General features: G+C 40.4%; 1 protein-coding gene across 1 annotated transcript; it reads right to left on the bottom strand.

Annotated features, from left to right (window-relative positions):
- Positions 1-7,289: 7,289 nt before the first annotated feature.
- On the bottom strand, positions 7,290-16,292 carry LOC145416460 (RCC1 and BTB domain-containing protein 1-like). Its single transcript, XM_080285416.1, has 11 exons — positions 16,214-16,292; positions 15,793-15,942; positions 15,070-15,281; positions 14,341-14,499; positions 13,908-14,015; positions 11,838-12,069; positions 11,290-11,447; positions 10,764-10,888; positions 10,179-10,276; positions 7,769-7,899; positions 7,290-7,430 (listed from the first exon to the last, which is right to left on the bottom strand). Exons 1-11 carry the CDS (start codon positions 16,290-16,292, stop codon positions 7,290-7,292), a joined length of 1,593 nt encoding a protein of 530 aa, XP_080141542.1.
- Positions 16,293-16,903: the final 611 nt, after the last annotated feature.

Raw genomic sequence — 16,903 nt, 5'->3', positions numbered from 1 at the left:
AAAATAATAATGCTACTGTAATCTATCTATCTATCCATCTATTGCCAGATGCCTTAATCCTGAAAGGGGTGACTACAAACAGATCACCTCCACGTCGCCTTGTGCCCTGCTATTTCAATGCCCTGCTCCTAGCTCACACACCCCTTCACTCATATATCTCTCCTTTCCATCCCTCCATCTCATCTTTGGCCTCCCCCTCCATCTCCCCCCGTCCCCCTCACTCACATACACTCTCCTCGTCAATCTCTCGCTCTCCATCCTCTCCACATAGCCAGACCACCTCAGAGTGTTTCTCCTAGGGCTTCCTATCATATCCACATCCACACCACAATGCTCCTTCACTTCCTCATTTGTCAGTCTGTCTCTCCATGTGACTCCACATGCTCCTCCCAAACAACTCATTTCCACTGATCTCTCTTGACTTCTGTCCCTCCAACAAGGTCCAAGTTTCACTTCCATACGTTACAGTTGGTATCACAGTACTGTCATGTAGTACTTTTTTCACTTCCATGCTCACTTCCCTGTTGCTTATCACTGCTTTCAAAGAACCCACAACCTTTCTTCCCTGCTGTACCCTTTCAAGCACTTCACCCTCTAAACTTCCATCCTTACTCATCACACTACCTAAGTACTTAAACGCACTCACATTTTCCATTTCCTCATCATCCAACTTTACTGTACGTTCAGTGACTTCATTTCTCTCGAAGACCATAACTTTACTCTTCCCTAAAATCACATTTAGATTCCGTTCCTTACACACTCTCCCAAACTCATTCACCAAGCCTTGCAGTTCCCCTTCGTCTTCAGTTAACAACACAGTATCTTCTGCAAACAACAGTACAGGGAGTTTCCACACACTACCCTCTCTCATTAGGGCCGCTCCAACATCCACTGCCCTACCTTGTATCTCTTTTATAACCCCATCCATGTACAGATTGAACAACCATGGAGACAGCACATCCCTGTTCCAATCCAACTTTCAAATAGAAAAATTCATCAGTTCACTATCCACATGCACTGCAGCCTTAGCACCATCACACATACTCTTCACAGCATTCAACAACTTCTCATTTACTCCACATATTCTTAATACTTTCCACAATTCCTGTCTATCCACTCTGTCATATGCTTTCTCCAAATCCATGAAGGCTGCATAAAACTTCTTTCTCTTCTCTAGAAACTTTTCCACTAAAGACCTAAGAAAGAATATCTCATCTACACAACCACTTCCCTTCCTAAAACCTCCCTGTTCTTCTCAAACTAATTCCTCTGTTATTTCCATAATTCTGTCAATAAGTATCCTACCATATACTATAATTTTCCTATTACATTAAGTAGACAAATGCCCCTATGATTACCACACTTCTTTTTCCCTTTTTCCTTTGTACAGGGGAATAATTATACCTGACTTCCAATCGTCCGGGACTTACCTTCCTCCCAGGCCAATCTGCACATCTTCCACATTCATTCCACTACTATCTCTACTACTGTAATAATAATAATAATACTGTAAAAATAATAATAATAATAATAATAATAATAATAATAATAATAATAGTAATAATAATAACAACAAAAGGTTAGATTCATGAACTGGCCATTCTGGGAATGTAGAAATAAGTGCATTATAAAAGTATAAAAATAATACAAACATCTAACAATTACAAATTAGTTCAACAGAACAGTAGGGGAAAATACTACAGTATACAGTACTTTGCCTAATATTCCACTGCGTCTACTTCACACTTAGGGCACGTCTGTCACTTTCCTCCCAGATGCATTATATCTGAGAATCATTTATTGATAGAGAAACATACCAAGCCTCTTTCAGCTTAGGAATATCAAGCAAAAGATGAAAGTAAGAAGCAGAAGAGGTGATCCATTAGCCAGAGAAACCTACCATGCCTCTCTCAGCTTAGGAATATCAGCCAACCTAAAGAATGCGAAGCAGAAGTGGTGATATATTAACCAAACTCTTGTATCTATGGGTAGAGAAACATACCAAGCGTCTCTCCGCTTAAGAACATTGGGCAACAGGAGAAACCGAGCAACAGAAGAGGTAAAATATTAGGGAAAATTTTGTCACCAACCCTACCATTAGCCCATTACAATGCCTCTTGTTATAGCTCAGCATTCAATACAGAGATATGGCAAGCTTTCACCTAGTTAAAGTGAATGGAGTATAGAATCACAAAACCTGCTTCCCAATCAAAAATCACCTTGGAAAACCAGTATAGTTCCAAGATTTTACATATATGAAGCAAGAGAACACAGTATTATACATCTCTAAAGCATATTTAAGTAACAAGTAAATCAAAATAAAAATCTGTCAATGCCTACAAGTACGGATGAACAATGCTTTCCCCAACCTAAGAACATGACTTACAGTATTTAACAATTTTCATCCACTTAAGCTCAGCAATACTTATGGATGGAAACTAAGGCTGCCTTATTTAACTGCCAAATCCCACTTCACCCACTTCTGAATGCAGGGGTCCAAGACTATGCTACTGCTAGTCCAGAACATGTGAGGGTGGGAGACTGACCTATGCCCCTGGTAGCATGTACACCTATGAAAAATATATTTATTACCCTTGTGGTGTGACATAACATGACAGGGACCAAGGATTCTGAACTATTACCAGTACCAAATGAACACACTTTCACTTTTATAAATCATTTCAGAGCCCATCACACCCAGGGGTAACAAATATTTCTTTACTGGGTGTGCATGATAGAAAAACCTCTGGCTGCCCGCTGGACTTGAATCACGGCATGCAGTCACAGTATACTCCAGCCTAAGCACTCTACCACCCACACCACCTGGTACCTACAGCCTCATTCAAGACAGTACATATTACATTCCTAACTCCTTGAACCAGAGGACATATTTTAGTGGGTTATTCTTGCTACTGTGAGGTGATGTTAGTCACTTTATGAAGGACCTCTATCACTGAAAGGGTTAATGAAGGCTATATCTAACCATCATCATTAAGACCTCCTTTCCCACTCCAAGGTTGGATGAGGCAGGGTCCAGAAAGTCAAGCAAAAGAAGTACTAACCAAAGTCTGCCTAACTGAATGAACGACACTCCTATTCACTAATCCCTCCAATTAGACAAGTCTCTCCAGATGGGTAAAACTGCCTGGGGACAGCAATAATAAAACACATAATACAGAATATCATCACAGCACACAGGCTAACCCCTTCAATCCAATTACTTGTTATTTAGGCTTATTTCTGCTGCCTCCAGACTATTGTATTCAGCTTAGGAAGGATCTCTTGTAATCTATGGGTTAATTAAGGATCCTCACTTAATACACACACACACTCCAAGTCAATCTCTCAGTCTCCATTCTCTCTGCATGGCCTATAAAAAAAATAAATAAATAAAAAAAAATATATAAATAAATAAATAAAAGTGCTTGGAGATTCCAAATACAAACACACACACACACACACACACACACACACACACACACACACATATATATATATATATATATATATATATATATATATATATATATATATATATATATATATATATATATATATATATATATATATATATATATATATATATACTATATATATATATATATATATATATATATATATATATATATATATATATATATATTATGAGACAGAAGGGTTAAATATTTCACCATCAGTTATAGTAAGTGTTAAAGATACACTGATAGTAAGATGGCACTGGTAATGAATGGTGATGGATGGAATATCTCAAATATGTTGTATGCTGATGATGCAGAGCCAGGATTCCGGGGGCTTGAATGATGAGTGAATGGAAGCATAGCCCATTGGACTGGGCAAACTTGGGCTGTGTGGACACTGCTACTTCTCACCCTGCCCTAGGGTGGGAAAGGAGGTCGGGATAATGATGATGATGATGACAGTATAATAGTGTGGACAAAAGGAATGGTAGTACAATGGTGTGCAGTAAAGGAACAGACACTGTTTTATCCTGGGGGCAAAAGAACTGGGCCACTTCAGGCTGAGGGCTTTAAGTGGAGGGGGGGATGGGAAAGGGGAAGTGGCAGCACCTTCCCCTCACTCACCCCTATCTGATACCATTTTCTCACTCTCCCTATTGTAACTCATCTGCTAGAAGTCTCCCAAGCTCTGTACATCTGGGTTATTGCAGTCTCTCTCTTCCTTTTGTCTACATCTGTATGTTGTTTAAAATTTCTCTTGAGCTGGTGTTGTGTTGTGAAGACCATCAATTTTACATCTATATCTTGCTTCACAGATGACTTATTTTATGTCACAGCAATAGTTCTTGTATCCAGTCAAGGACAAAAGTGTGTCTACCAATCCACTGCATCTACTTCACACTTAGGACAAGGCTGTCATTTTCCTATCACATCATATCAAGGAGAATCATCTATGGTTTGAGGAACATACTAAGCTTCTCTCAGCTTCAGTTCTACCTCTTATTCAAGGCATGTCCATTACTTTCCTGCCTGATGCATTATATCAAAGTGAATCAGTATGGGTAGAGAAACATACCAAGCCTCCGTCAACTTGGGCAATATTAGCCAACAGAGGAAAGTGAAGAGTAAAAGAGATGTAATACTAGGCAAACTTTTGTCCTGACTATAAACACTCCTATTTTATATGTAGAGAAAGTATGAACTAAAAATGGTTTCTGTGACACTAAAGACATTATGTTCATGACATGGGTAACCTCCTTGAATCCAATTATACATTTTTCAATTAACTTTTGCTACCTCCAACTTACTTTATTCAGCTGACTTTTTGACCTAAAGGAGTTAGATATGGACTTTTAAAACTCCGTTCAGTACATCTTTGCTTAGTTGAAAGAAAAATCACCTGGACATAAAACGAGAAAAGTACGAAATATGTGACTGAACTGAATGTGTTAATGACAGTACAACCACAACCTGGTAACAGAAAAAAGAAAAGGAAAAAGAAAAAGAACATACAGGTGAGAACTGCTATGAAGCAACATTCTTAATAATAATAATAATAATAATAATAATTCCCATACAGTTCACACCATCATAGAACATGGATCAAAAGATATTTCCTCTTATAAAACGAGATTTGATTCACAACCTTTGATAAGTAACAAATCAAAATTGAGACACTTTTTTTTTTTTTTTTATGAGTCAGGGATGAGTTCTAAAATATCAAACCTTTTTCTTTTTCACTAGTATTGGAAAAATTGATGAAATTTTTACTTAGGGTACATCTATCTATCTATTGCCAGACGCCATAATCCCATAAGGGGTGACCACCTGACTTTTGAGTTAGTTGTCTTACGGGGAGGGGCACTAATCCTCCACCAACCCACTTATTGACACTTTGGGAGCATATTTATTTATTTAGGGTACATATTTATTTATCTTACCTGACAGACCCACCACTCCTTTTCTGCTTAGCTGGTGGACAAGTGGATTCAGGCTGTCAGTTTCCCTCTAATTTCCAGTGCCATTTGTATGGAAAAAAACTGATATAATTTTAAAACTCATCCCTTACTTATAACAAGGAATCAATGTATTTATGACAAGTAAAGAGCAAACACATACTGTCTTGGATATGTGAGAAAATTTTGGTTATTCATGGGCTACTTTTGAGTAAGAAATGCTACATTAACGTAGGAAAAATTCTCAACTGTAGGTGTGAAGTTACTGATGGTATGGGTGAATTAAAGGTCCAGTTTTCACCCATTACAGAAGGTACAATTATTGATGATCCTGTGGGGGAACAGTCTCCTCATAATTCACCCATTATTGATAACCAAATGGGTGAATTATGAGGGAGATCAATTTTCTCCATAAAGTCATCAGTAACCGTAGCTCCGTAATGGCTGAGAATCGGGAACACGATATCACATTTATTACTCAAAATCAGCCCACAAATAAACACCCCAAACTTTCTCATCAATCTCCGTGGATATTTTGTATACATCCGCAAAGAATCGACACTGCACATCCCCATCCCTTTGAGAATGTGATGTGCTATGTTGATGCCGAGGGCTGGGAAACGTTATGGCCGTGCTTAACCCTTTCTATTTGGTGAATTATTCTTCTTGCTACTACCAGATGATTTTATTTAGCTTGGGAGAGATACTGTGTAGAAATAGGGTTAATGAAGGCTATATCTAACCTCTCCAGATAATGTGTGTCTCTTGAACAGACTAAATTTGATAACAGCAAGAATGAAAGGCAGAGTGGCACAGAAACAGCGCTCCACTTGAATCCCACCTGATGTTGTGTGTTGTGCAAATGACTCGGTCTGCTGATGTGGTGTGAATGTGGTAGTGGGAATAGGTGAATAAATGATGAAGGGTAGATTCTGATAACACTGACTGTCTCTGCAACACAAGAGAAATCATCTGGTGAAGTGTCAGAGGAATGCTATTTATGTACTACCCTGTCTGGTTCTTTAAAAATAGGTCATCAGACAGAAGGGGTCAAGCCTAGGACCTGCTGGAACCCCCAAATAAATCCCAAAAGATATCTCATTCCACTTTTCCCATGTGGCTGATCCTTCCATATGTTATACCTGAGACCCAAGCCTCCTCATCCTAACCAAATAACCATGGCCAAAGATGATAATGAACTATACATAAGTCTCCATGTATGGCTATAGAAATATATTTAATGGGCCCTAGGGTATATCCAGAGAGTGTGTCGGAGGAAATGGAGAGCTGAGGTCAGGTAAAAATATGTCTCAGTTTGTGATTATAGGGAAACACACATTAAGTCTTGGAATATTTTAAGCCCGGGTACACTTAAAAAACCATATCACTGGACGCCTCCTGTGCAATACTTACCAATGCTATGAGCTGCATTGATCATTTAGGATGTTACCCCTCCCCTGTGATACGTTTTTGCCTCTGCATACCTGGTCCCAAGTGATGTAGTTCTGCCTGTGTGAACCTCATCTGATGCTTATGTTTTTCACTACAATATCCGAGCCTACGCATTGGTTTACCCCTGCCCTCACCCCCCCTCATGATATGATGTACCCCAGACCAGTGTACCACCTTGTGTTAAGTCTGCTGGTACTCTGTGTTACATTTTTGCCTGTGTACCTTGACTGAGACTTATGTTATAATTTCACTACTATCTCCAAGCCTGGGTATTTTGTTTTTTTTTGTCTCTGCCCCCCCCTCCCCCCTCATGTGAAGCACCCCCAGACCAGCATATCACCTTGTGTTAAGTCTGCTGGTCCTGACTGGGGGGCGACTGGTGCTGCTGCTGTTGTGAGATTCTCATCATCAAGTAGTGGGAATATCAGCACTTGAAGGCGCCGTGTTGGGCCGCACGCAGGATGAAGTTCTTGACCGTAAGTTCGTCCAGCGCCATGAACGCCTCTGTCTGCGCCACCTCCGTCATGTGGTTCAGGGCAAAACGAAAGCAGAATTCCTCCAGATCCTGCCACATGAACACAACACAGGGACCACATGGATTACTGCATGGGGATTAGTGAACAACTTAGTCCTAGCATAAATGCTGAATATAACCAAGACACTTAAATCACTGCACCAAACTAAATGCTGAAAAAATGGTTGATTGCAAAGAAAACATAATTAAATATGCTGATAATAATTCTGTTATACCATACACAGCCTCCTCTATACAACTAAAATTTTCCTCCCAGCTGCAGGATGATAATGGTGTGTCAAGCAATACAATATAAGTAAGGCTACAAACACTTCCAGTCACTTAACAAAATATATATATATATATGTTCACTGTTATGGTCATCTTACAGTGGCTTCATATTTGATGGCAACAGCATAAAGCATTGCAGCATTCTCAGTTGTGATGCCGTGACGGATGATTCTCTCGCAGTGTCGCTTCAACGCCTCCTCACAGTAAGCATTGGCCAAGTCTAACAGTCCTGTAATATATCATCATCATCATCACCACAGCCATCACCACCTACACCACCACCACCACCACTATCATCAACAACAACACACTGTCTCTTTAACCTGTAGTGTGTGAATCACATTTTTTTTTTTAAAGCAAGGAAGAAGGATCCTAAAGCTAGAGGCAAAGTGAGTAACAGCTCTGCTTGTGCCCTGGACAAATGCACTTCGTATTTTTCCATCACAGTAAGAAAAGTTTTCATCTCATGGCATTGTCCTCTCATTACACCACTCCCTAACAGTGCCTGTCTGACTCCTGATGCAATGGAGGGTGCAGACACACCATCTTTACCAGGTTATATAAATCCCTCTTAACTCCCTCCCTACCCCTGGAAGGAGGCTGGTGGACTGCACAAGGGCAACTTCAACCTACAGTCCACCAGGTTTATGTTCAGACGAGCCTGGTTTCTGCCCACGGACTGCTTGGATTTCTCATGACTTAACAAAATTATTTAGTGTTAGTCTGAGTGTATTTTAACAGAGAAAGAGTTACTTGAGATAGTTTTTAAAGCCTTAGGCTGCTAACATCTCTCTCAGTTGAACAAAAGCTTCTGGTGTTAGCCTGAATGAAATACTGTACAGTAAGTCCTCATTATATGCTGCCCTTACCTACTTTCTTTTTTTGCTACTATCCTCTGTAAACCTTCCTAATTACAGTTCCACTGATCAGGCACCTATATATAAAGCTTATTTGTTGGCTTCCCCCAGTTTACAGTATGAGTAGTGGAAAAAAAAAAAAAGATATTTTGGGACACAATGGCAACATATAGCAAGGACTTTTAATACTCAAGTGCATCAACCACAACTGTTATTGCTGCTGTCCCAGGCTCACCAGAAAGTGAATCCAGTGAACAGAAGGCTGTAGATATTCTTCTCCTGCATCCCTTTCTCCAACTCTCAGGGAATATAGAGTGAGTTAAAGGACATTTGTACAACTGGGCAATGAGATGACCAGTCACATCAGTGTCACCACATGAAGGAATCCCTCTGCATCACCAGCCACAGTTAAAGAGGTAAGGATCAAACAGCTATAAATACAGCATGCTGTTCACTCGTATTATATGGGTTAAAAACATCACAAAGTTTCAGACTGTAAAACAGTTCTGTAATGAATCCAATGCAACTTTTGTGTGAAGATCAGGTGTTAATCCATCAGCAGCCTGTCCCCTTCAATCTGACGCCATATTTTTCACTGCATATTTCCTATCATCAAACAACTTTTATTTTCAGCATGTGGGAGGTAAAAATATGTCATCGGATTACAGGGGTTAATAATGACAAAAATGTAAGTAAAGCAAGTGAAACAGCCATTTTCCTGACCTTTTTTTCCACCAGATCCTGAAAACAAGGAAGAAGAAAGTACAAAATTGGCAGAACCTTCAAGAGCATGCTCAATGGAAATGGGTTACACAGTCATACACACACCATTCAAGTCCATGGAATGCTATCTGCACCTCACAGGCCAAACACATCATTATCATCACCATCATCTATTTCAGCCAGCTGAGGATGGGGTGAGGAAGGATTCAAAAAATAAGGAAGGAGAAGGTACAGAACTGGAAGGACAGTCACAATACCCACTCAAAATGGGCCACACAGTCATTCACATTTTCTTCAAGCCACTGGAATCCCTGCTCCAAAAAAACTACAGATTACAAAGATTAATGGAACATTGTATACAATTCTTTAAAATTATCAACACATCAGCAACCTGACAAAATAAATAATCAATGCAAGGTAGAAAGAAAAACTGGGAGGCATATCTTCACTACCAATCTGTTGTAAAATAAAAGAAAGCTATATGACAGTAATTCCTTGCTATGTGTTGCCTTTTGTACACTATTTCTGCTTCCATGTTAAATTTATAAATTCATAAATCCTGTCCACCAAACATCTACTGCCACATATAAACCTATCCTGTCCATTTCTCCCAAAATCAAGCACCAAGTGTGTGGAAAAAGTTGTAACATTATGGAACATCCCTGAAATATTATGAAGACTACAGTATTATTGTATATAAGGTGTGAGTAAAGGGTGGCCTGTGAATAGTGCTCGACTAGATTCATGAGGCAGTATGTGTAGCAAGGATGGCTCAAACTGCTGGTGTGGGTGTGGCAGTGGAATCAGGAAAAGAATAAATGATGCAGACATTGATAAACTGACTTTGCCACTCCACAACTCACAAGAAATCGCCCGGTAGAGTGGAAGAGCAATGTTATATAAGGAGAGCCCTGCATATAAAACTTACCTATGGCATCCTCTGGCGAGACGTTGACAGTGTCGGTATAGATGTACTGAAGGAAGGCTCGGAACACAACAAACGAGTAGTCCTTCACCTCTACTTCTCTGGCGATGGTTAGAGTCACATGGATATAGTAGACATTTATACCTGGTACCCATGTGTGTAGTAAAGATGATCAGTAACTACAGCATTATAGAAATTAAGAGCCTGCTCCAACTATGCTGATTCTGGTTTAAAAAAAAAAAAAAAAAAAAAAAAAAAAAAAAACTGAAGTACTGGAAGCAGAATTAATGAGACTATAATTTATTTATTTTTTTTTTTTTTATTTTTTAGTTTTTTAACTTGGCAGAGATTTTCATCTTTTTGCATCTTATTTATAGGAGCTCAGTGACACAAAAAAGATAATGGCATGGCTCTACATCCTTTCCACAGCACAGCTCATTATTGCATTGATCTATTATTATAACTCAGCATTCAAGGTGGAGGGATGGCTATATTTCACCTAAATAAAGCGTATACTGTAATTCAACACTGTTCAACCAGTAAAGTAAGGATAATATTGCAAATGATGATGAAATCCATACAACTCACTCTAAATTGCTCTCCTTCCAGTGTTCCTGAAACATACTCCTGAAGTACTGACACCTAATTTTGAGTACAGCACGGTGGGCTCGGATGCGTCTCTCGTCCACCACAAACACCACATCAGCTGTTTCCTGCAGGCACCATCACCACCATCATCTATTTTTCTTTACAATATATGAAAATATCAAGTAAAGAAGTTCCTCTCTTAAAAACTACAGTTCAAAGTGAAAGCTGATTTTCAAGTGGGTTCTATGCTTTAGAATGAAAGACTATTTAAAACATTAACACAATATTCAAGGCAAAAAATGTTAGAGCTCCTATAATGATAATATGTAATACATGTTGTCAGGAATATATATGACATGGAAGCTTTCCCTGGTCTTATACATTAGCCTAAATGTTGTACAGTACTGTATACTACCTAAAATGGCTTGTCCTCATAATGTGTTTCCCTCACAATGACCAAACTAAGTGTGCTGAAGTGAAAGAATGTTCAATATTGAATTACTGTACAAAACTATCCTTGCCATACCTCATCATCAAGTGCGAGAGCCATGGCCTGAGAAAGCGATGAGCGTGTGAAAGATGTGATTTGTAGCGGCTGGTATGTGACACTGGGAGACGCCCATAATGCAAACACATCATGAAGGCTCGCAAACCCAGTTTCCATGGGTCCAACTACACTCTGACCTGGGCATGAGGAAATCATATAATAAGTAACCAGCTGCCATTATAACAAGCAATGCTTATAAGTGTTTGTTACAAGTCGCTTTCTTGTTTTTATTTATTCTATCAACTCACTAAGGCCAGACATCTAGCTCACTTACTTCTCTCCATCTCCTGATGATTTTACTCTGCTTTGTAAAAAGACTATGGTGATGGAGACGGATGACTTCAACTGACATCAATACAGCTAGACTGCAAACCTGCCTAGCTGCACTGATGCCCCTTAATTCTCTCCCTATCCTCCAAAAGGAGTATGGTGGCTTGCAGAAGGGCCACTTCAGCATGCAGTCCAATGGGTTAATGTTCAGCTTTGCTTGGGACTACAAGAGCAACAACAGCATCTGAGAAACCAACCTTTACAATGCCCCCAGAGGTATATTTTTGAGTTTTGTGTCATGGCGGCTGAGAGATGGCAGTAGTGTGATGAGGCAATGTCCACAATCCTGCCCAGGTCCTGCCCCACCCTGACAGGTGTGCACTGGTTGGCCTTGTTGCCGGTGCCTAACTGGCCATAATTATTTGCACCCCACGCCCACAGTGCACCATCATCACTCAGTGCTAGCGAGTGCGCGTAACCACACACAATCTGGCATAAATATAATGAGGATGTAAAAAAAACTTAAATGGTGGCAGAGGAAAACGAGAACAAAATAGTGGGAGAGGAGAGAAGTCATAATCATCATCATCATCATCCAGACCTCCATTCCCACCCTAGGGCAGGTTGAGGAGTAGCAATATCCAGAGAGCCCAAGTTTGCCCAGTCCAATCGGCCACACTTCTACTCACTCATCATTCAAGCACCCAGAATCCTGGCTCTATCTGATATGCCAAAAACTTCCACCGAGTTCTGTAGCTTCACATAAACATATCCGATACAGTCAATCCGAACGTTGTCACGTTAAAAGGGGGTGCCAAATCCCAGGTCAAGCACTTCTTCTCATAACATTCATCCAGCCAGCTCAATCTCTTGTCAGTTCCCGAGCCTCACCGACTTCCATATCTCTCTTCCTCACACACTCATCCACCATATCCCTCCACCTTCTCCTTGACCTACCTCACCTCCTCCCTCCTTCAAATTCGCTCAGATATACCTTTTTCACCACTCTGTTGTTATCCATTCTCTCCACATGACCATGCCATCTAAGTACACTCTCTTCGATTCTGGTGTCCACAGACTTCCTCACTCCGCATCTTTCATGAATCTCATTATTTCGTATCCTATGTACTCTCTGTACTCCACATATATTTCTCAGCAGTCCTCTCTCTATTGCTCTCCCTCCTGACTTTTCATTTTCATGCCACACCACAGTCTCACATCCATATGTTAAAGTTGGCACTAACACTCCTTCTTGTAAGCTTCATGCAGCTGCAACACTCAAGCCTCTGTTTCTTATCAAGGCCTTCATTGCACCAAATACTTCCTTCCTTCCTTGTGCCACTCTACTTTCCACTTCTTTTGCACATTTTCCTCTCTTTTCTATCACTGTACCCAGGTATTTGAACTCTCTCACCAATTCCAGTCTCTTGCCATTCACTGTAATATCACACTGGGAGTCACCTTCTCTCTTGATTACCATCACTTTACTCTTTTCTACATTTACTCTCAAGGCATGACGCTCACAGACATCAGCAAAACTCTGCACTAGCCTACCAAGCTCTTGTCCAGTATTTGCAAGTAGTACTGCATCATCAGCATACAACAAATTTGAGATATTCCATCCATCACCATTCATGACCAAAGCCATCCCACCTCTCCATTACTCGTGTTTTTACTTCTCATCACCCCATCCCCAGTATACTGAACAACCATAGGGACATCACACAACTCTGTCGCATGCCCACACTGATCATGAACCATTCACTTAGATGCCCATTTATGGGAGAGAAGTAATGACATGTAATCTGGCAGAGACTACATAGAAGTCCAAAACAGAAAGTCTATCTATCTATCTATCAATTGCCAGACGCCTCAATCCCGTTTGGGGTGGCCACAAACAAATCGTCTCCACGTCGCCCTGTCCCCTGCCATTTCACTGCCCTGCTCCCAACTCACACCCCCCTCTCTCATATACCTCTCCACCCCATCCCTCCATCTCATCCACAGCCTCCCCCTCCCTCTTCCCAACTCCACCTCACTCACATACACTCTCTTCGTCAGTCTCTCACCCTCCATCCTCTCCACATGGCCAAACCACCTCAGTGCTACTGGAAAAAAAGTTTGGCTGTGAGTGTATGGGCTTTGAAATATGGCTACAATTGAATCTAATGCTTAATAATGGTTTGGGGCACAAAAAGGGATTTTCAAATAATATATGCGTATTTTTTGAGACACTAATTTTTCACATGTTTCCAAGGGTCTGTGCTCCCTAACCATGAACAGTAAGGGACATCTGTTACGTGACGGATACAAGATGCAGTTCTGACCTTTGTAATGACGACCCCCTGCAGTGCTGTGACTCTGCAGGGGCTGTGTTGATTAACATTGTTGCCCAGACCCAGCTGACCATTGCTGTTTAGGCCCCAGCCGTATACCTGACACAGGGAGGAAAATACATCAGACAACCTTTTCACTCCTCTTATACTGATATCCCCCTTTCAGTGGAAGTAGAGGGGCATTTGCAGAAATAAGAATCATAGCTAAAAAACATGTCAACAATGTTTTTGACATTCCTTGGAAATTAACTTATACACCTGGACTAAACTGCCTAGTCCTGCCCCCTACACTCATGGTTAGGCAATACAGAGATGGATGGATGGAAGGACGCATGGACAAATGGATGGATGGATGGATGGATGGACACCTGGACAGATGGATGAATGAGGACAGGGTTGAATGGATGGAAGGATGGAAGCTCACCTCTCCATTGTCCACCACAGCCATTGACGATGTCTGTCCACAGGATATGTCCACCACCCGCCGCACCCCAATGTTGGTGTTGACTTTACGTGGTGTTGGCTGGTTTGTAGTTGTGCCTGTACCCACCTGACCACAGTTGTTCTGACCCCATGCCATTACCTGAACAACGAAGCAAGGGTCAGAGAAAACATGTCCATTTAATACTGTTAGGTACGGTACTTTATGGATCAGAAAAAGAGCTCATGGAAAAGTGAATTGGGAAAGAGTATCAAGAGTTTATACAGTATGTGCTTGGTGTGGATAGGCATCAGCATTAGGATGATGATGAAGAAAATTACAAGTAATATGGTACAGTAATGCTTTGGTCAGCATTTCCTATAAACTATTACCATTTATTCATACTGAAACAATATTAGTAAGGTACTGGAAACTGGTATCAGATGGGCAGAAATGATTAAGGGGGAGAAAAATCTATGTGTCTGCTCATCATATTCTGTTCTTACAATGTACCAATTTTTACATATCTTATTCAACACACTACCATGGCAGTGGGTTTCCTGATGTATCGTATGTGAACTTGAGGATAAAGTGGAAGACAGAACGTTATCAATGACGGGACTACCCTGATAATTCTATACAATAAACTCTGTACTATTCCCTGAAGTACCGTACCCATACTCAATAAACATGACATTACACTTTTCACAAGTAAAACTATTTGCAACTCACCTCTCCTTCCTCAGTGAGAGCCAGGGAGTGATGTGACCCCGCAGCCACCCTCATGACCCTCTTGTTATGTAGGTGTGTGGTGACCAGGTATGGAGTGAGGCCTTGGTTGGTTGACCCGTTACCCAACTGGCAGTACCCGTTATGGCCCCACGAGTACAGTTCCCCACTCTCTGTGTACGCCAACACATGTGGACCACTCCCGAACGCTATGCCTTTGAGGTTATGCAGAATTTTGAGTTACTCTTGCCACTTTCAGATGACTTAGTGAAACTATATCAAATTAAGAAAGGCCCTCTGGTAATAACAGACTTAATGAAAGCTATATTAAATCTTCCAACATAATTCTTCATTCAGTGTATACAGCAATACTGGACAGTCAATTCACTGGCCCATCCCCTCCCCTACTTCTCTTTCACTGCTGAATTAACGGCTGGTTCAATTACATACGGTGGAATGAGGTGCATATTATCATTTGTTTGTGGGTGATTATATGTGCCTATGCCCACTAAGTCTCATTCCAGCATCTGAGAATTTAACAATAAAAGAAAGGCAGGAGGGGCAAATAAGCTTTTATATTTCACTGTACATGTGGATCACTACCATACAGTATACATGAGGGTGTGTCATGTCGTTAGAGAAGTGATATGCTGTCTGACAAGGCAGAAGTTCAATCCCATACACAATAAAGACTGCACTCTATAAATTCAGTCCTGCAACTCTTACCTTTCACCTTTTTTTGACATAAGGGCTCAATTTTCCGGGGCTCCATCGTACTATTTTGATCTCCAACACCCAAGCATCCCGAGCCATTGAATCCGAGAGCATAAACATCATCATCCTTGGTTACTATCACAGCTTCATTTCCCAGGCTCCCTGTGGATCAGAGGAACAATGAAGAGTAAAGAAAAATAATAATAATAATAATAATGTGTAATAATAATAATACCGCGTGACAAATATCATTTTGCCCACTTCCAAGCGTAGGGGTCTGAGGCAACGCTACTGTTAATCCACAACTTTTGATGGTGAGGCCAACCTACGTCCCTGGTGGCATTTAAACTTTTCAAAGAAATTAAAAAACAACAAAATTCCGAGAGAGGGATTATCAGGCACTAACAACAAAGTTATTTATCGTTTGTCTTACCGAAAACACATGCCAGTTTCATTTTTTCTATGAAGTCTGGTTTGAGCAGACTGAAAATTGGCCATTTTTCCAGCTCCATCACAACAACTGAGAGAAGGACTATAAGGAAAACATGAAGGTGGTCCCAGTCAGCTGACGAACAACACCAAGACTTGTTTACTGAGCAGCCAACTGACAACGATCATCTCTATAAATGTATCTTACTACTTTTCAACCATAAATAGAAATAAACCGAAAAATAGTGCATCTACAATCAGTTTATAACGCAATGGATAAATAAACTGCATCAATGACTAAATAAAATGTAGGATGAAACAAACAGTTAAGAAACACAGAAGAGTGGACTGTACCAAGTTGTGAAGGTTAGATGTCACGAAAGACTTGGCTGGAAATGTATTTACAAATAGAGAATGGATTAATATTTTTTATTTTTATACCTTACTTGCATATGCGATACAAACTCTGCATATCATTCATTAATGGTTCATCCATTGGCTATACAGTAAAGCAAACATTCGCAGCAAACTAAGGTTTTATTAGCAACTTGAGTAGCTAATTTGGCAGCAATTGCTTCACTATTTTGTTGCACTGTTTCATTCTTTATTGCCACATTACAATCAAAGTTAATGTATTTGGCTGGATATGAAACCCCCAATCTTCTCTTGTCAGCTCGTTAATCCACTGGATGGG

This window comes from Coenobita brevimanus, chromosome 106, assembly GCF_032717465.1.
Source record: "Coenobita brevimanus isolate Jiangsu-jjx chromosome 106, ASM3271746v2, whole genome shotgun sequence".
In the NCBI taxonomy this organism is placed as follows: Eukaryota; Metazoa; Arthropoda; class Malacostraca; order Decapoda; family Coenobitidae; genus Coenobita; species Coenobita brevimanus.
The sequence above is the reverse complement of the archived record's forward strand: the minus strand, read 5'-3'. Positions and strand labels throughout refer to the sequence as shown.